This window comes from Oncorhynchus masou, chromosome 27 (assembly GCF_036934945.1).
Source record: "Oncorhynchus masou masou isolate Uvic2021 chromosome 27, UVic_Omas_1.1, whole genome shotgun sequence".
In the NCBI taxonomy this organism is placed as follows: Eukaryota; Metazoa; Chordata; class Actinopteri; order Salmoniformes; family Salmonidae; genus Oncorhynchus; species Oncorhynchus masou.
This window is the reverse complement of record NC_088238.1, coordinates 65,432,733-65,455,036: the sequence shown is the minus strand read 5'-3', so window position 1 is coordinate 65,455,036 and position 22,304 is coordinate 65,432,733. Positions and strand designations below refer to the sequence as shown.

At 44.0% G+C, this 22,304-nt stretch overlaps 1 protein-coding gene across 1 annotated transcript in view; it reads right to left on the bottom strand.

Moving 5' to 3' along the window:
* camta2 (calmodulin binding transcription activator 2) overlaps positions 1-22,304 on the bottom strand; it is a 133,192-nt gene that overhangs the window by 26,889 nt on the left and 83,999 nt on the right. The window contains 2 exon segments of the mRNA XM_064940887.1: positions 1,285-1,363; positions 11,913-12,094. Coding sequence (XP_064796959.1) covers positions 1,285-1,363; positions 11,913-12,094 — 261 coding nt within the window.

The window sequence follows — 22,304 nt, the reverse complement described above, 5'->3', positions numbered from 1 at the left end:
TAGAATAAAGACTACAGTCTTAGAGAGTATCAGATACTGGAATAAAGACTACAGTCTTAGAGAGTATCAGATACTGGAATAAAGACTACAGTCTTAGAGAGCATCAGATACTGGAATAAAGACTACAGTCTTAGAGGGTATCAGATACTGGAATAAAGACTACAGTCTTAGAGAGTATCAGACACTGGAATAAAGAGTCTTAGAGAGTATCAGATACTGGAATAAAGACTACAGTCTAAGAGAGCATCAGATACTGTAATAAAGACCACAGTCTTAGAGAGTATCAGATACTGGAATAAAGAGTCTTAGAGAGTATCAGATACTGGAATAAAGACAATAGTCTTAGAGAGTATCAGATACTGGAATAAAGACTACAGTCTTAGAGGGTATCAGATACTGGAATAAAGACTACAGTCTTAGAGAGTATCAGATACTGGAATAAAGAGTCTTAGAGAGTATCAGATACTGGAATAAAGACTATAGTCTTAGAGAGTATCAGATACTGGAATAAAGACTACAGTCTTAGAGGGTATCAGATACTGGAATAAAGACTACAGTCTTAGAGAGTATCAGATACTGGAATAAAGACTACAGTCTTAGAGAGTATCAGATACTGGAATAAAGACTACAGTCTTAGAGAGTATCAGATACTGGAATAAAGACTACAGTCTTAGAGAGTATCAGATACTGGAATAAAGACTACAGTCTAAGAGAGCATCAGATACTGGAATAAAGACCACAGTCTTAGAGAGTATCAGATACTGGAATAAAGAGTCTTAGAGAGTATCAGATACTGGAATAAAGAGTCTTAGAGAGTATCAGATACTGGAATAAAGACTATAGTCTTAGAGAGTATCAGATACTGGAATAAAGACTACAGTCTTAGAGGGTATCAGATACTGGAATAAAGACTACAGTCTTAGAGAGTATCAGATACTGGAATAAAGAGTCTTAGAGAGTATCAGATACTGGAATAAAGACTACAGTCTTAGAGAGTATCAGATACTGCAATAAAGACTACAGTCTTAGAGAGTATCAGATACTGGAATAAAGACCACAGTCTTAGAGAGTATCAGATACTGGAATAAAGAGTCTTAGAGAGTATCAGATACTGGAATAAAGACTACAGTCTTAGAGAGTATCAGATACTGGAATAAAGACTACAGTCTTAGAGAGTATCAGATACTGGAATAAAGACTACAGTCTAAGAGAGCATCAGATACTGGAATAAAGAGTCTTAGAGAGCGGTGAAGACCAAATGTTTGATGTAAAAGTGAGTGTCACCAGAGGAGTGCATGAGAAATGATCGACGGTGAGAGGATCAACTTCCTGCTCTACGTCCAGACTGTCACTGTTGACACTCCTGAGGAAAAACAAACACAATGTTAAAACTGCAGTTCAGCTAAAAGAGGTTGAATAGTTTACACTCCTGTTTAGCCCCCCCAACACCTCATGTTTAGCCCCTCCCCCCGTTTAGCCCCTCCCCACCTTCTATTTAGCCCAACCCCCCTCCTGTTTAGCCCTCCCTCTCCTGTTTAGCCCTCCCCCTCTCCTGTTTAGCCCCTCCCTCTCCTGTTTAGCCCTCCCTCTCCTGTTTAGCCCTCCCCCTCTCCTGTTTAGCCCCTCCCTCTCCTGTTTAGCCCTCCACCTCCTGTTTAGGCCCTCCCCCCTCCTGTTTAGCCCCTCCCCAACTCCTGTTTAGCCATCCCTCTCCTGTTTAGCCCTCCCCCTCTCCTGTTTAGCCCCTCCCCAACATGTTTAGCCCCTCCCTCTCGTGATTAGCCCCTCCCTCTCCTGTTTAGCCCCTCCCTCTCATGCATAATTGCTTTAATCAATTTTGATCTGTGACCAGATGTTTTAAGTTGACATTCTGCCTGTCTCACGGAACCAGGATGCTAAAACTTGATGAGATGCATAATTCATATCTTAATATCCAATATGTTATTTTTGTACATCAGGAGATTCTCTCAACACAAACAAGTGTGTGTATCTCCAGAGAATTAGTTTATACTGTATACATATGTGTGTGGATGAGGTGTGTGTGTATGTGTGTAAGTAAAATCACACAAAAATGATCAATGGAAATCCAATGTATCAACCCATGGAGGTCTGGATTTGGAGTCACACTCAAAATTAAAGTGGAAAACCACACTACAGGCTGATCCAACTTTGATGTAATGTCCTTAAAACAAGTCAAAATGAGGCTCAGTAGTGTGTGTGGCCTCCACGTGCCTGTATGACCTCCCTACAACGCCTGGGCATGCTCCTGATGAGGTGGCGGATGGTCTCCTGAGGGATCTCCTCCCAGACCTGGACTAAACCATCCGCCAACTCCTGGACAGTCTGTGGTGCAACGTGGCGTTGGTGGATGGAGCGAAACATGATGTCCCAGATGTGCTCAATTGGATTCAGGTCTGGGGAACGGGCGGACCAGTCCATAGCATCAATGCCTTCCTCTTGCAGGAACTGCTGACACACTCCAGCCACATGAGGTCTAGCATTGTCTTGCATTAGGAGGAACCCAGGGCCAACCGCACCAGCATATGGTCTCACAGGGGGTCTGAGGATCTCATCTCGGTACCTAATGGCAGTCAGGTTACCTCTGGCGAGCACATGGAGGGCTGTGCGGCCCCCCAAAGAAAAGCCACCACACACCATGACTGACCCACTGCCAAACCGGTCATGCTGGAGGATGTTGCAGGCAGCAGAAAGTTCTCCACGGCGTCTCCAGACTGTCACGTCTGTCACATGTGCTCAGTGTGAACCTGCTTTCATCTGTGAAGAGCACAGGGCGCCAGTGGCGAATTTGCCAATCTTGGTGTTCTCTGGCAAATGCCAAACGTCCTGCACAGTGTTGGGCTGTAAGCACAACCCCCACCTGTGGACGTCGGGCCCTCATACCACCCTCAGCGTCTGCCAAATGACGTAAATGTAAATGTAAAATGTTTCTGACCGTTTGAGCAGATACATGCACATTTGTGGCCTGGTCATTTTGCAGGGCTCTGGCAGTGCTCCTCCTTCTCCTCCTTGCACAAAGGCGGAGGTAGCGGTCCTGCTGCTGGGTTGTTGCCCTCCTACGGCCTCCTCCATGTCTCCTGATGTACTGGCCTGTCTCCTGGTAGCGCCTCCATGCTCTGGACACTACGCTGACATACACAGCAAACCTTCTTGCCACAGCTCGCATTGATGTGCCATCCTGGATGAGCTGCACTACCTGAGCCACTTGTGTGGGTTGTAGACTCCGTCTCATGCTACCACTAGAGTGAAAGCACCGCCAGCATTCAAAAGTGACCAAAACATCAGCCAGGAAGCATAGGAACTGAGAAGTGGTCTGTGGTCACCACCTGCAGAACCACTCCTTTATTGGGGGTGTCTTGCTAATAGCCTATAATTTCCACCTGTTGTCTATTCCATTTGCACAACAGCATGTGCAATTTATTGTCAATCAGTGTTGCTTCCTATGTGGACAGTTTGATTTCACAGAAGTGTGATTGACTTGGAGTTACATTGTGTTGTTTAAGTGTTCCCTTTATTTTTTTGAGCAGTGTACATTATATACTACTACTACCACTACTACCTATAGAACAGCCTGGAGATGATAATATATACATTATATACTACTACTACCCATAGAACAGCCTGGAGACGATAATATATACATTATATACTACTACTACCACTACTACCTATAGAACAGCATGGAGATGATAATATATACATTATATACTACTACTACCACTACTACCTATAGAACAGCATGGAGATTATAATATATACATTATATACTACTACTACCTATAGAACAGCCTGGAGACGATAATATATACATTATATACTACTACTACGTATAGAACAGCCTGGAGATGATAATATATACATTATATACTACTACTACCACTACTACCTATAGAACAGCCTGGAGATGATAATATATACATTATATACTACTACTACCACTACCACCTATAGAACAGCCTGAAGATGATAATATATACATTATATACTACTACTACTACCTATGGAACAGCCTGGAGATGATAATATATACATTATATACTACTACTACCTATAGAACAGCCTGCAGATGATAATATATACATTATATACTACTACTACCACTACTACCCATAGAACAGCCTGGAGATGATAATATATACATTATATACTACTACTACCACTACTACCTATAGAACAGCCTGGAGATGATAATATATACATTATATACTACTACTACCACTACTACCTATAGAACAGCCTGGAGATGATAATATATACATTATATACTACTACTACCACTACTACCTATAGAACAGCCTGGAGATGATAATATATACATTATATACTACTACTACCACTACTACCTATAGAACAGCCTGGAGATGATAATATATACATTATATACTACTACTACTACCTATAGAACAGCCTGGAGATGATAATATATACATTATATACTACTACTACCACTACTACCTATAGAACAGCCTGGAGATGATAATATATACATTATATACTACTACTACATCCTATAGAACAGCCTGGAGATGATAATATATACATTATATACCACTACTACCTATAGAACAGCCTGGATATGATAATATATACATTATATACTACTACTACTACTACTACCCATAGAACAGCCTGGAGATGATAATATATACATTATATACTACCACTACTACCTATAGAACAGCCTGGAGATGATAATATATACATTATATACTAATACTACCACTACTACCCATAGAACAGCCTGGAGATGATAATATATACATTATATACTACTACTACCACTACTACCCATAGAACAGCCTGGAGATGATAATATATACATTATATACTACTACTACCACTACTACCCATAGAACAGCCTGGAGATGATAATATATACATTATATACTACTACTACCACTACTACCCATAGAACAGTCTGGAGATGATAATATATACGTTATATACTACTACTACTACCTATAGAACAGCCTGGAGATGATAATATATACATTATATACTACTACTACCACTACTACCTATAGAACAGCTTGGAGATGATAATATATACATTATATACTACTACTACCACTACTACCTATATAACAGCCTGGAGATGATAATATATACATTATATACTACTACTACCACTACTACCTATAGAACAGCCTGGAGATGATAATATATACATTATATACTACTACTACCACTACTACCCATAGAACAGCATGGAGATGATAATATATACATTATATACTACTACTACCTATAGAACAGCCTGAAGATGATAACATATACATTATATACCACCACTACCTACAGAACAGCCTGGAGATGATAATATATACATTATATACTACTACTACCACTACTACCCATAGAACAGCATGGAGATGATAATATATACATTATATACCACTACTACCTATAGAACAGCCTGGAGATGATAATATATACATTATATAATACTACTACCACTACTACCTATAGAACAGCCTGGAGATGATAATATATACATTATATACTACTACTACCACTACTACCCATAGAACAGCATGGAGATGATAATATATACATTATATGCTACTATTACCTATAGAACAGCCTGGAGATGATAATATATACATTATATACTACTACTACCACTACTACCTACAGCACAGCCTGGAGATGATAATATGTACATTATATACTACTACTACCTATAGAACAGCCTGGAGATGATAATATATACATTATATACTACTACTACCACTACTACCCATAGAACAGCCTGGAGATGATAATATATACATTATATACTACTACTACTACCTATAGAACAGCCTGGAGATGATAATATATACATTATATAATACTACTACCACTACTACCTACAGCACAGCCTGGAGATGATAATATATACATTATATACTACTACTACCACTACTACCTATAGAACAGCCTGGAGATGATAATATATACATTATATACTACTACTACCACTACTACCCATAGAACAGCCTGGAGATGATAATATATACATTATATACTACTACTACCTATAGAACAGCCTGGAGATGATAATATATACATTATATACTACTACTACCTATAGAACAGTCTGGAGATGATAATATATACATTATATACTACTACTACCTATAGAACAGCCTGCAGATGATAATATATACATTATATACTACTACTACCACTACTACATATAGAACAGCTTGGAGATGATACTGTATACATTATATACTACTACTACCACTACTACCTATAGAACAGCCTGGAGATGATAATATATACATTATATACTACTACTACTACCTATAGAACAGCCTGGAGATGATAATATATACATTATATACTACTACTACCTATAGAACAGCCTGGAGATTATAATATATACATTATATACTACTACTACTACCTATAGAACAGCCTGGAGATGATAATATATACATTATATACTACTACTACCTATAGAACAGCCTGGAGATGATAATATATACATTATATACTACTACTACTACCTATAGAACAGCCTGGAGATGATAATATATACATTATATACTACTACTACCTATAGAACAGCCTGGAGATGATAACATATACATTATATACTACTACTACCACTACTACTACCTATAGAACAGCCTGGAGATGATAATATATACATGATATACTACTACTACCACTACTACCTATAGAACAGCCTGCAGATGATAATATACACATTATATACTACTACTACCTATATAACAGCCTGGAGATGATAACATATACATTATATACTACTACTACCACTACTACTACCTATAGAACAGCCTGGAGATGATAATATATACATTATATACTACTACTACCACTACTACCCATAGAACAGCCTGGAGATGATAATATATACATTATATACTATTACTACCACTACTACCCATAGAACAGCCTGGAGATGATAATATATACATTATATACTACTACTACCTATAGAACAGCCCGGAGACGATAATATATACATTATATACCACTACTACCTATAGAACAGCCTGGAGATGATAATATATACATTATATACCACCACTACCTACAGAACAGCCTGGAGATGATAATATATACATTATATACTACTACTACTACCTATAGAACAGCCTGAAGATGATAATATATACATTATATACTACTACTACCACTACTACCTATAGAACAGCCTGGAGATGATAATATATACATTATATACTACTACTACCACTACTACCCATAGAACAGCCTGGAGACGATAATATATACATTATATACTACTACCTATAGAACAGCATGGAGATGATAATATATACATTATATACTAATACTACCACTACTACCTATAGAACAGCCTGGAGATGATAATATATACATTATATACAACTACTACCACTACTACCTATAGAACAGCCTGGAGATGATAATATATACATTATATACTAATACTACGTATAGAACAGCCTGGAGATGATAATATATACATTATATATCACTACTACCTATAGAACAGCCTGGAGATGATAATATATACATTATATACTACTACTACCTATAGAACAGCCTGGAGACGATAATATATACATTATATACTACTACTACCTATAGAACAACATGGAGATGATAATATATACATTATATACTACTACTACCACTACTACCTATAGAACAGCCTGGAGATGATAATATATACATTATATACTACTACTACCACTACTACCTATAGAACAGCCTGGAGACGATAATATATACATTATATACTACTACTACCACTACTACCCATAGAACAGTCTGGAGATGATAATATATACATTATATACTACTACTACCACTACTACCTATAGAACAGCCTGGAGATGATAATATATACATTATATACTACTACTACTACCTATAGAACAGCCTGGAGACGATAATATATACATTATATACTACTACTACCTATAGAACAGCCTGGAGATGATAATATATACATTATATACTACTACTACCACTACTACCTATAGAACAGCCTGGAGATGATAATATATACATTATATACCACTACTACCACTACTACCTATAGAACAGCCTGGAGATGATAATATATACATTATATACTACTACTACCTATAGAACAGCCTGGAGATGATAATATATACATTATATACTAATACTACCTATAGAACAGCCTGGAGATGATAATATATACATTATATACTACTACTACCACTACTACTACATCCTATAGAACAGCCTGGAGACAATAATATATACATTATATATATATACACTACTACTACATCCTATAGAACAGACTGGAGACGATAATATATACATTATATATATATACACTACTACTACATCCTATAGAACAGCCTGGAGACAATAATATACACATTATATATATATATATACACTACTACTACATCCCATAGAACAGCCTGGAGACGATAATATATACATTATATATATATATACACTACTACTACATCCTATAGAACAGCCTGGAGACAATAATATATACATTATATATATATACACACTACTACTACATCCTATAGAACAGCCTGGAGACAATAATATATACATTATATACTACTACTACCACTACTACATCCTATAGAACAGTCTGGAGATGATAATATATACATTATATACTACTACTATCACTACTACCCATAGAACAGCCTGCAGATGATAATATATACATTATATACTACTACTAACAAGAGAACAGCCTGGAGATGATAATATATACATTATATACTACTACTACCTATAGAACAGCCTGGAGATGATAATATATACATTATATACCACTACTACCACTACTACCTATAGAACAGCATGGAGATGATAATATATACATTATATACCACTACTACCTATAGAACAGCCTGGAGATGATAATATATACATTATATGCTACTACTACGTATAAAACAAAATATATAAATATACACTGCTCAAAAAAATAAAGGGAACAGTAAAATAACATGTCCTAGATCTGTAAGTAAAACTAGATAAATATACGTGTGCGCATGCATATACAGTTGAAGTGTGAACTTTTCATACACCTCAGCCAGATTCAGTTTCTCACAAATCCTGACATTTAATCTTAGTAAAAATTCCCTTTCATAGGTCAGTTAAGATCACCACTTTATTTTAAGAATGTGAAATGTCAGAATAATAGTAGAGAGAATGATTTATTTCAGCTTTTATTTCTTTCATCACATTCTCAGTGGGTCAGAAGTTTACATAAACTCAATTAGTATTTGGTAGCATTGCCTTTAAATGGTTTAACTTGGGTCAAACGTTTCAGGTAGCATTTTGCAAGTTTCCCACAATAACTGGGGTGAATTTTGGCCCATTCCTCCTGACAGAGCTGGTCTAACTGAGTCAGGTTTGTAGGCCTCTGCTCGCACATACTTTTTCAGTTCTGCACACAAACTTTCTTGAGGATTGAGGTCAGGGCTTGACTTGTTGTCCTTAAACCATTTTGAGCCATAACTTTGGAAGTATGTTTAGGGTCATTGTCCATTTCGAAGACCCATTTGCAACCAAGCTTTAACTTCCTGACTGATGTCTTGAGATATTGCTTCAATATATCCACATAATTTTCCGTCCTCATTATGCATTTATTTTGTGAAGTGCACCAGTCCCTCCTGCAGCAAAGCACCCCCACAACATGATGCTGCCACCCCCGTGCTTCACGGTTGGGATGGTGTTCTTCAGCTTGCAAGGCTCCCCTTTCTCCTCCAAAAATAACGATGGTCATTATTGCCAAACAGTTCTATTTTCTTTCATCAGACCAGAGGACATTTCTCCAAAAAGTACGATCTCTGTCCACATGTGCAGTTGCAAACCGTAGACAGGCTTTTTGATGGCGGTTTTGGAGCAGTGGCTTCTTCCTATAGGACTCGTTTTACTGTGGATATAGATACTTTTGTACCTGTTTCCTCCAGCATCTTCACAAGGTCCTTTGCTGTTGTTCTGGGATTGATTTGCACTTTTCGCACCAAAGTACGTTCATCTCTAGGAGACAGAATGCGTCTCCTACCTGAGTGGTTTGACGGCTGCGTGGTTCCATGGAGTTTATACTTGCGTACTATTGTTTGTAAAGATTAATGTGGTACCTTCAGGCGTTTGGAAATTGCTCCCAAGGATGAACCAGACTTGTGGAGGTCTACAATTATTTTTCTGGTCGTGGCTGATTTATTCAGATTTTCCCATGATGTCAAGCAAAGAGGCAGTGAGTTTGAAGGTTGGCCTTGAAATACATCCACAGGTACACCTCCAATTGACTGAAATCATGTCAATTAGCCTATCAGAAGCTTCTAAAGCCATGACATCATTTTCTGGAATTTTCCAAGCTGTTTAAAGGCACAGTCAACTTAGTGTATGTAAACTTCTGACCCACTGGAATTGTGATACAGTGAATTATAAGTGAAATAATCTGTCTGTAAACAATTGTTTTAAAAATGACTTGTGTCATGCACAAAGTAGATGTCCTAACCGACTTGCCAAAACTATAGTTTGTTAAACAAGAAATTTGTGGAGTCGTTGAAAAACGAGTTTTAATGACTCCAACCTAAGTGTTTGTAAACTTCTGACTTCAACTGTATCACTTGTCATTTCACTCTATCGTTTTCTCATAGAAGAAGAGACTTGACCCTTCACAGTGGAAAAGACTAGATATGTTACTCATTCAGAAGAATCACAGCAGTGATTGTAGGAGATGTTTAACTCTTTACCCTGTGGGTGAGAGTGTGTGTGTATGTTTGTGTCATTGTGTGTGTGTGTGTATGTTTGTGTGATTGTGTGGTGTGTGTGTGTGTGTGTGTGTGTGTAGAGGATGCCAGAGCTGTGCTGAGTGAGGTGGAGTTACTGCAGGCCACCATTGACCAGGTCTCTCTCAGGTAAAACACCTTTACTAGAACCATAATGTGTAACTAGAGATGAAATAGGGGTTGTTTTGCTACAATGGTGTTTCTGAACAGGGAGGAGGAACAGCCTCCCAGGAGAGTGTCTGGTGAGAGAAAGACTGCAGCGTCCGGCTCACACACACAGAGGAAGAGGAAGAGAAGAAGGGAGGAAGAGGAAGACAGCGACTCCAGTGCAGAATGTGGGTATTTTATCCTCTATCTCTTCCTTGTTCTCACTTTTTGATGGTGGTTTTGGAGAGGTGGCTTCTTCCTTGCTGAGTGGACTTTCAGGTTATGTTGATGTAGGACTGGTTTCCTCCAGCATCTTCACAAGGTCCTTTGCTGTTGTTCTGAGATTGATTTGCACTTTTTGCACCAAAGTACGTTCATCTCTAGGAGACAGAACGCGTCTCCTACCTGAGTGGTTTGACGGCTGCGTGGTCCCATGGTGTTTATACTTGCGTACTATTGTTTGTACAGATGAACGTGGTACCTTCAGGCGTTTGGAAATTGCTGCCAAGGATGAACCAGACTTGTGGAGGTCTACAATTGTTTTCTGAGGTCTTGGCTGATTTCTTTTGATTTTCCCATGATGTCAAGCAAAGAGCCACTGAGTTTGAAGGTAGGCCTTGAAATACATCCACAGGTATACCTCCAATTGACTCAAATGATGTCAATTCGCCTATCAGAAGCTTCTAAAGCCATGACATAATTTTCGGGAATTTTCCACGCTGTTTAAAGGCAGTCAACTTAGTGTATGTAAACTTCTGACCCACTGGAATTGTGATACAGTGAATTATAAGTGAAATAATCTGTTTGTAAACAATTGTTGGAAAAATTACTTGTGTCATGCACAAAGTAGATGTCCTAACCGACTTGTCAAAACTATAGCTTCTTAACAAGAAATTTGTGGAGAGGTTGAAAAACAAGTTTTAATGACCCCAACCTATGTGTTTGTAAACTTCCGACTTCAACTGTATGTGAGTATCAGGTGTGGGTGTATACCTCCAGTGGATGAGTGTGTGGATTAGGTGTGTGTATCCCTGTGCAGCGGCCAGGTGGAGCAGTGTCATCCCTCTGTGGCGTATGGAGTGAGCGAGGCGCTCTTCTCCCCCTCCTCTCCATCTCCCTCCCTCTATCATCCTCTCACATACTCCAACTATCCTCCTCTCAAACCATGGGCCTGACTGGAGAGAGAGAGAAGGAGAGAGAGAGGAGGGAGGGGGAGAGAGAGAGAGGTGAGAGAGAGAGGAGGGAAGGAGAGGGAGAGAGAGAGGAGAAGGAGGGAGGGGGAGAGAGAGAGGTGAGAGGGAGAGGAGAGAGAGAGGGAGAGAAGAGAGAGAGAGCGAGACAGGAGGGAAGGAGAGGGAGAGAAAAAAAACATTTTTTGCAAATGAACACGACTCTACACCCTCTCCCCCACCCTCCCCCTCTCTCCTCCACCCCCAACCTCCCCCTCTCTCTCCCCCTTCCACCCGTCCTCCACCCCCCCAACCTCTCCCCCAACCTCCCTCCCTCTCCCTCACCCACTCCCCCACCCTCCCTCCCTCCCTCCACGACCAACCTCCTCCCTCCCTCCCTCACCCTCCCTCCCTCCCTCTCCCTCACCCCCACCCCCACCCGCCCTCCCTCTCCCTCACCCACCCTCCCTCTCTCCCCCCTCCCTCACCCCCCAACCTCTCCCCCTCCCTCTCCCCCACCCTCCCTCGCTCTTCTCCACCCTCCCACCCTTCCTCTACCCCCCAACCTCTCCCCACCCTCCCTCTCCCTCACCCACTCCCACAACCTCCATCTCTCTCACCCACCCTCCCACCCCAACCTCCTCCCTTCATCCCTCACGCACCCTCCCTCCCTCTCCCCCTCCCTCCTTCCCTCCCTCCCCCTCACCCACTCCCACAACCTCCATCTCCCTCACCCACCCTCCCTCCCTCTCCCTCTCCCCCACCCTCCACCCCAACCTCCTCCCTCCCTCACGCACCCTCCCTCCCTCTCCCCCTCACCCACCCGCCCTCCCTCTCCCTCCCTCCCCCTCCCTCCCTCTCCCTCACCCACCCTCCCTCCCTCTCACCCTCCCCCCTCCCTCCCCCTCACCCACCCTCCCTCCCTCACCCACCCACCCTCCCTCCCTCTCCCACCCACCCTCCCTCCCTCCCTCTCCCCTCACCCACCCTCCCTCCCTCCCTCCCTCTCCCTCACCCACCCTCCCTCCCTATCCCCCACCGTCCCTCCCTCCCTCTCCCTCCCTCACCCACCCTCCCTCTCTCCTTCCCTCCCTCCCTCACCCAATCTCCCGTTCTCTGCTGTCTTTCTTTCTCACATTCTCTCCTTTCATCTGCTGGACGAGTACAGAGTTTTCCATTGAGGGCCACATGATAGTAACTCCCCTCCCCCGACACACAGTATTGAATAACTAACCTTGAGGGAACACACAATTCAGTCCCATTTAAAATCCTATTTACCCTAACCTTAACCCAAGCTCCTAGCTCTTATCCCTAAAACTAAGCCTAGTTCCTAACCCTAAAACTAATCCTAACTCCTAACCCTAGTTCCTAAGCCTAAAGCTAACCCTAGTTCCTAACCCTAAAACTAAGCCTAGTTCCTAACCCTAAAACTAATCCTAACTTCTAACCCTAAAACTAACCCTAGTTCCTAACCCTAGTTCAAAACTCTAAAACTAACCCTAGTTCCTAACCCTAAAACTAACCCTAGTTCCCAACACTAAAACTAATCCTAGTTCCTAACTCTAAAACTAACGCTAGTTCCTAACCCTAAAACTAACCCTTGTTCCTAACCCTAAAACTAACCCTAGTTCCTAAGTCTAAAGCTAACCCTAGTTCCTAACCCTAGTTCCTAACCCTAGCTCCTAACCCCAAAACTAACCCTAGCTCCTAACCCTAAAACTAACCCTAATTCCTAACCCTAAAACTAACCCTAGCTCCTAACCCAAAAACTAACCCTAGTTCCCAACCCTAAAACTAAGCCTAGTTCCTAACCCTAAAACTAACCCTAGCTCCTAACCCTAAAACTAAGCCTAGTTCCTAACCCTAGCTCCTAACACTAAAACTAACCCTAGTTCCTAACCCTAGCTCCTAACCCTAAAACTAACCCTAGTTCCTAGCCCTAAAACTAACCCTAATTCCTAACCCTAAAACTAAAACGAACTCTAGTTCCTAACCCTAAAACTAACCCTAGTTCCTAACCCTAAAACTCACCCTAGTTCCTAACCCTAAAACTAAAACTAACTCTAGTTCCTAACCCTAAAACTAACCCTAGTTCCTAACCCTAAAACTAACCCTAGTTCCTAACCCTAAAACTAACCCTAGCTCCTAACCCTAAAACTAACCCTAGCTCCTAACCCTACAACTAACCATAGCTCCTAACCCTAGCTCCTAACCCTAAAACTAACCCTAGATCCTAACCCTAAAACTAACCATAGCTCCTAACCCTAGCTCCTAATCCTAACCCTTGTTCCTAACCCTAAAACGAACCCTAGCTCCTAACCCTAAAACTAACCCTAGCTCCTAACCCTAGCTCCTTGAAGTGTACCTATGATGAAAATTACAGGCCTCTTATCTTTTTAAGTGGGAGAACTTGCACAATTGGTGGCTGGCTAAATACTTTTGTTGCCCCACTGTGTGTGTATATATATATATAATATTAACCTGGAGCTAACTCTGCAGATAGCACTACTGGGTTACATGAACCTGGACCTAACCCTGCAGATAGCACTACTGGGTTACATGAACCTGGACCTAACCCTGCAGATAGCACTACTGGGTTACATGAACCTGGACCTAACCCTGCAGATAGCACTACTGGGTTACATGAACCTGGAGCTAACCCTGCAGATAACACTGCTGGGTGACATTAACCTGGAGCTAACCCTGCAGATATCACCACTGGGTGACATGAACCTGGGCTAACCCTGCAGATAGCACACCTGGGTGACATTAACCTGGAGCTAACCCTGCAGATAGCACTACTGGGTGACATTAACCTGGAGCTAACCCTGCAGATAGCACTACATGATGACATTAACCTGGAGCTAACCCTGCAGATAACACTACTGGGTGACATTAACCTGGAGCTAACCCTGCAGATAGCACTACATGATGACATTAACCTGGAGCTAACCCTGCAGATAGCACTACTGGGTGACATTAACCTGGAGCTAACCCTGCAGATAGCACTACTGGGTGACATTAACCTGGAGCTAACCCTGCAGATAGCACTACTGGGTGACATTAACCTGGAGCTAACCCTGCAGATAGCACTACTGGGTGACATTAACCTGGAGCTAACCCTGCAGATAGCACTACTGGGTGACATTAACCTGGAGCTAACTCTGCAGATAGCACTACCGGGTGACATTAACCTGGAGCTAACTCTGCAGATAGCTCTACTGGGTGACATTAACCTGGAGCTAAGCCTGCAGATAGCACTACTGGGTGACATTAACCTGGAGCTAACCCTGCAGATAGCACTACTGGGTGACATTAACCTGGAGCTAACCCTGCAGATAGCCCTACTGGGTGACATTAACCTGGAGCTAACCCTTCAGATAGCACTACTGGGTGACATTAACCTGGAGCTAACCCTGCAGATAGCACTACTGGGTGACATTAACCTGGAGCTAACCCTGCAGATAGCACTACTGGGTGACATTAACCTGGAGCTAACCCTGCAGTAACCCTGCAGATAACACACCTGGGTGACATTAACCTGGAGCTAACTCTGCAGATAGCACTACTGGATGACATTAACCTGGAGCTAACTCTGCAGATAACACTACTGGGTGACATTAACCTGGAGCTCACCCTGCAGATAGCACTACTGGGTGACATTAACCTGGAGCTAACCCTGCAGATAGCACTACTGGGTGACATTAACCTGGAGCTAACCCTGCAGCTAACACACTTGGGTGACATGAACCTGGAGCTAACTCTGCAGATAGCACTACATGGTGTTCCGGTTCCGGGTTGGAGCGAGCGGTCGCATCTACACTTCGGTCCGCAGGTAGTATAACTTTTCATTACATTTCATTATAGTACAACGGTTTGATTTGTCTAATCTTAGCAATTTCTTCTTAGCTAGCTACATAGCCGTCTTTGTATCAAAGATAATTGCATAATTATCGTATTTCGTCGTCCTAACGTATCTGCCCAGCAGCTAGCTAAGCAGCTAGCTAACATCCACTGTCCACCAGCACTGTAGAAACTATTACACTCAACTGAACGACTCGATTAGCGTAGTGTCAGCTAGCTACATAGTTGTCTTCGCTGTCTTCGTATCCAAGATAATTGTGTAGTTTAGAGTGTGTAGACTTAGAGTGATTATCTTAATTTACCGAGGTTAGCTAGCCAGCTATTTGTCGTCCTTAACGTAGGAGATGCTGCTAGCTAGCTAGCCAACAGCTAGCCAACCTCTACCGAATTGAACTTCAACTACCCGGTCAACATTCCGCGTCGCTCCACAGGTAGTATCACATTTTCATTTCACTTCTTTACAGTACAACGGTTTGATTTGTTTGATCGTAGCTAGCCAGCTACATAGCCGTCTTTGTATCTAAGACAATTGTGTAGTCTAGAGCGATTTTCTAGGTTAGCTGGCCAGCTATTGTCGTTCTTTTAACGTAGCTAGCCAGCTAGCCCCCGAATAGCAGCACTGTAGAAACTATTACAGTACAACGGTTTGATTTGTTTGATCGTAGCTAGCTAGCTACATAGCCGTCTTTGTTTCTAAGACAATTGTGTAGCCTAGAGCGATTTTCTAGGTTAGCTAGCCAGCTATTGTCGTTCTTTTAAGGTAACGTAACGCAATCAACCTGCTAGCTAGCCAGCTAGCCCCCGAATAGCAGCACTGTAGAAACTTTTACACTCGACGGAACGACTTGATTAGTGTAGTGTCAACATCGCAGCCACTACCAGCTAGCCTACAAAGTCAACAACGCAGCCACTGCCAGCTAGCCTACTCCAGCAGTACTGTATCATTTCAATCATTTTAGTCAATAAGATTCTTGCTACGTAAGCTTAACTTTCTGAACATTCGAGACGTGTAGTCCACTTGTCATTCCAATCTCCTTTGCATTAGCGTAGCCTCTTCTGTAGCCTGTCAACTATGTGTCTATCTATCCCTGTTCTCTCCTCTCTGCACAGACCATACAAACGCTCCACACCGCGTGGCCGCGGCCACCTAATCTGGTGGTCCCAGCGCGCACGACCCACGTGGAGTTCCAGGTCTCCGGTAGCCTCTGGAACTGCCGATCTGCGGCCAACAAGGCAGAGTTCATCTCAGCCTATGCCTCCCTCCAGTCCCTCGACTTCTTGGCACTGACGGAAACATGGATCACCACAGATAACACTGCTACTCCTACTGCTCTCTCTTCGTCCGCCCACGTGTTCTCGCACACCCCGAGAGCTTCTGGTCAGCGGGGTGGTGGCACCGGGATCCTCATCTCTCCCAAGTGGTCATTCTCTCTCTCTCCCCTTACCCATCTGTCTATCGCCTCCTTTGAATTCCATGCTGTCACAGTTACCAGCCCTTTCAAGCTTAACATCCTTATCATTTATCGCCCTCCAGGTTCCCCCGGAGAGTTCATCAATGAGCTTGATGCCTTGATAAGCTCCTTTCCTGAGGACGGCTCACCTCTCACAGTCCTGGGCGACTTTAACCTCCCCACGTCTACCTTTGACTCATTCCTCTCTGCCTCCTTCTTTCCACTCCTCTCCTCTTTTGACCTCACCCTCTCACCCCCCTACTCACAAGGCAGGCAATACGCTCGACCTCATCTTTACTAGATGCTGTTCTTCCACTAACCTCATTGCAACTCCCCTCCAAGTCTCCGACCACTACCTTGTATCCTTTTCCCTCTCGCTCTCATCCAACACTTCCCACACTGCCCCTACTCGGATGGTATCGCGCCGTCCCAACCTTCGCTCTCTCTCCCCCGCTACTCTCTCCTCTTCCATCCTATCATCTCTTCCCTCTGCTCATACCTTCTCCAACCTATCTCCTGATTCTGCCTCCTCAACCCTCCTCTCTTCCCTTTCTGCATCCTTTGACTCTCTATGTCCCCTATCCTCCAGGCCGGCTCGGTCCTCCCCTCCCGCTCCGTGGCTCGATCACTCATTGCGAGCTCACAGAACAGAGCTCCGGGCAGCCGAGCGGAAATGGAGGAGAACTCGCCTCCCTGCGGACCTGGCATCCTTTCACTCCCTCCTCTCTACATTTTCCTCCTCTGTCTCTGCTGCTAAAGCCACTTTCTACCACTCTAAATTCCAAGCATCTGCCTCTAACCCTAGGAAGCTCTTTGCCACCTTCTCCTCCCTCCTGAATCATCCTCCCTCCTGAATCATCCTCCCCCTCCCCCCCCCTCCTCCCTCTCTGCAGATGACTTCGTCAACCATTTTGAAAAGAAGGTCGACGACATCCGATCCTCGTTTGCTAAGTCAAACGACACCGCTGGTTCTGCTCACACTGCCCTACCCTGTGCTCTGACCTCTTTCTCCCTCTCTCTCCAGATGAAATCTCGCTGCTTGTGACGGACGGCCGCCCAACAACCTGCCCGCTTGACCCTATCCCCTCCTCTCTTCTCCAGACCATTTCCGGAGACCTTCTCCCTTACCTCACCTCGCTCATCAACTCATCCCTGACCGCTGGCTACGTCCCTTCCGTCTTCAAGAGAGCGAGAGTTGCACCCCTTCTGAAAAAACCTACACTCGATCCCTCCGATGTCAACAACTACAGACCAGTATCCCTTCTTTCTTTTCTCTCCAAAACTCTTGAACGTGCCGTCCTTGGCCAGCTCTCCCGCTATCTCTCTCAGAATGACCTTCTTGATCCAAATCAGTCAGGTTTCAAGACTAGTCATTCAACTGAGACTGCTCTTCTCTGTATCACGGAGGCGCTCCGCACTGCTAAAGCTAACTCTCTCTCCTCTGCTCTCATCCTTCTAGACCTATCGGCTGCCTTCGATACTGTGAACCATCAGATCCTCCTCTCCACCCTCTCCGAGTTGGGCATCTCCGGCGCGGCCCACGCTTGGATTGCGTCCTACCTGACAGGTCGCTCCTACCAGGTGGCGTGGCGAGAATCTGTCTCCTCGCCACGCGCTCTCACCACTGGTGTCCCCCAGGGCTCTGTTCTAGGCCCTCTCCTATTCTCGCTATACACCAAGTCACTTGGCTCTGTCATAACCTCACATGGTCTCTCCTATCATTGCTATGCAGACGACACACAATTAATCTTCTCCTTTCCCCCTTCTGATGACCAGGTGGCGAATCACATCTCTGCATGTCTGGCAGACATATCAGTGTGGATGACGGATCACCACCTCAAGCTGAACCTCGGCAAGACGGAGCTGCTCTTCCTACCGGGGAAGGACTGCCCGTTCCATGATCTCGCCATCACGGTTGACAACTCCATTGTGTCCTCCTCCCAGAGCGCTAAGAACCTTGGCGTGTTCCTGGACAACACCCTGTCGTTCTCAACCAACATCATGGCGGTGGCCCGTTCCTGTAGGTTCATGCTCTACAACATCCGCAGAGTACGACCCTGCCTCACACAGGAAGCGGCGCAGGTCCTAATCCAGGCACTTGTCATCTCCCGTCTGGATTACTGCAACTCGCTGTTGGCTGGGCTCCCTGCCTGTGCCATTAAACCCCTACAACTCATCCAGAACGCCGCAGCCCGTCTGGTGTTCAACCTTCCCAAGTTCTCTCACGTCACCCCGCTCCTCCGCTCTCTCCACTGGCTTCCAGTTGAAGCTCGCATCCGCTACAAGACCATGGTGCTTGCCTACGGAGCTGTGAGGGGAACGGCACCGCAGTACCTCCAGGCTCTGATCAGGCCCTACACCCAAGCAAGGGCACTGCGTTCATCCACCTCTGGCCTGCTCGCCTCCCTACCACTGAGGAAGTACAGTTCCCGCTCAGCCCAGTCAAAACTGTTCGCTGCTCTGGCCCCCCAATGGTGGAACAAACTCCCTCACGACGCCAGGACAGCGGAGTCAATCACCACCTTCCGGAGACACCTGAAACCCCACCTCTTCAAGGAATACCTAGGATAGGATAAGTAATCCTTCTCACCCCCCCCCTCCCCCTTAATGATTTAGATGCACTATTGTAAAGTGGCTGTTCCACTGGATGTCAGAAGGTGAATTCACCAATTTGTAAGTCGCTCTGGATAAGAGCGTCTGCTAAATGACTTAAATGTAATGTTAAATGTGACATTAACCTGGAGCTAACCCTGCAGATAGCACTACTGGGTGACATTAACCTGGAGCTAACCCTGCAGATAGCACTACTGGGTGACATTAACCTGGAGCTAACCCTGCAGATAACACACCTGGGTGACATTAACCTGGAGCTAACTCTGCAGATAGCACTACTGGATGACATTAACCTGGAGCTAACTCTGCAGATAGCACTACTGGATGACATTAACCTGGAGCTAACCCTGCAGATAACACTACTGGGTGACATTAACCTGAGATAACCCTGCAGATAACACACCTGGGTGACATTAACCTGGAGCTAACCCTGCAGATAGCACTACTGGGTGACATTAACCTGGAGCTAACCCTGCAGATAGCACTACTGGGTGACATTAACCTGGAGCTAACCCTTCAGATTGCACTACGGGGTGACATTAACCTGGAGCTAACTCTGCAGATAGCACTACTGGATGACATTAACCTGGAGCTAACTCTGCAGATAACACTACTGGGTGACATTAACCTGGAGCTAACCCTGCAGATAGCACTACTGGGTGACATTAACCTGGAGCTAACCCTGCAGATAGCACTACTGGGTGACATTAACCTGGAGCTAACCCTGCAGCTAACACACTTGGGTGACATGAACCTGGAGCTAACCCTGCAGATAGCACTACTGGGTGACATTAACCTGGAGCTAACCCTGCAGATAGCACTACTGGGTGACATTAACCTGGAGCTAACTCTGCAGATAGCTCTACTGGGTGACATTAACCTGGAGCTAACCCTGCAGATAGCACTACTGGGTGACATTAACCTGGAGCTAACCCTGCAGTAACCCTGCAGATAACACACCTGGGTGACATTAACCTGGAGCTAACTCTGCAGATAGCACTACTGGATGACATTAACCTGGAGCTAACTCTGCAGATAACACTACTGGGTGACATTAACCTGGAGCTAACCCTGCAGATAGCACTACTGGGTGACATTAACCTGGAGCTAACCCTGCAGATAGCACTACTGGGTGACATTAACCTGGAGCTAACCCTGCAGCTAACACACTTGGGTGACATGAACCTGGAGCTAACTCTGCAGATAGCACTACATGGTGACATTAACCTGGAGCTAACCCTGCAGATAGCACTACTGGGTGACATTAACCTGGAGCTAACCCTGCAGATAGCACTACTGGGTGACATTAACCTGGAGCTAACCCTGCAGATAGCACTACTGGGTTACATTAACCTGGAGCTAACCCTGCAGATAGCACTACTGGGTGACATTAACCTGGAGCTAACCCTGCAGATAGCACTACTGGGTGACATTAACCTGGAGCTAACCCTGCAGATAGCACTACTGGGTGACATTAACCTGGAGCTAACTCTGCAGATAACACTACTGGGTGACATTAACCTGGAGCTAACCCTGCAGATAGCACTACTGGGTGACATTAACCTGGAGATAACCCTGCAGATAGCACTACTGGGTGACATTAACCTGGAGCTAACCCTGCAGCTAACACACTTGGGTGACATGAACCTGGAGCTAACTCTGCAGATAGCACAACATGGTGACAGTAACCTGGAGCTAACCCTGCAGATAGCACTACTGGGTGACATTAACCTGGAGCTAACCCTGCAGATAGCACTACTGGGTGACATTAACCTGGAGCTAACTCTGCAGATAGCTCTACTGGGTGACATTAACCTGGAGCTAACCCTGCAGATAGCACTACTGGGTGACATTAACCTGGAGCTAACCCTGCAGATAACACACCTGGGTGACATTAACCTGGAGCTAACTCTGCAGATAGCACTACTGGGTGACATTAACCTGGAGCTAACTCTGCAGATAGCACTACTGGATGACATTAACCTGGAGCTAACCCTGCAGATAACACACCTGGGTGACATTAACCTGGAGCTAACTCTGCAGATAGCACTACTGGGTGACATTAACCTGGAGCTAACCCTGCAGATAGCACTACTGGGTGACATTAACCTGGAGCTAACCCTGCAGATAGCACTACATGGTGACATTAACCTGGAGCTAACCCTGCAGATAACACACCTGGGTGACATTAACCTGGAGCTAACTCTGCAGATAGCACTACTGGGTGACATTAACCTGGAGCTAACCCTGCAGATAGCACTACATGGTGACATTAACCTGGAGCTAAC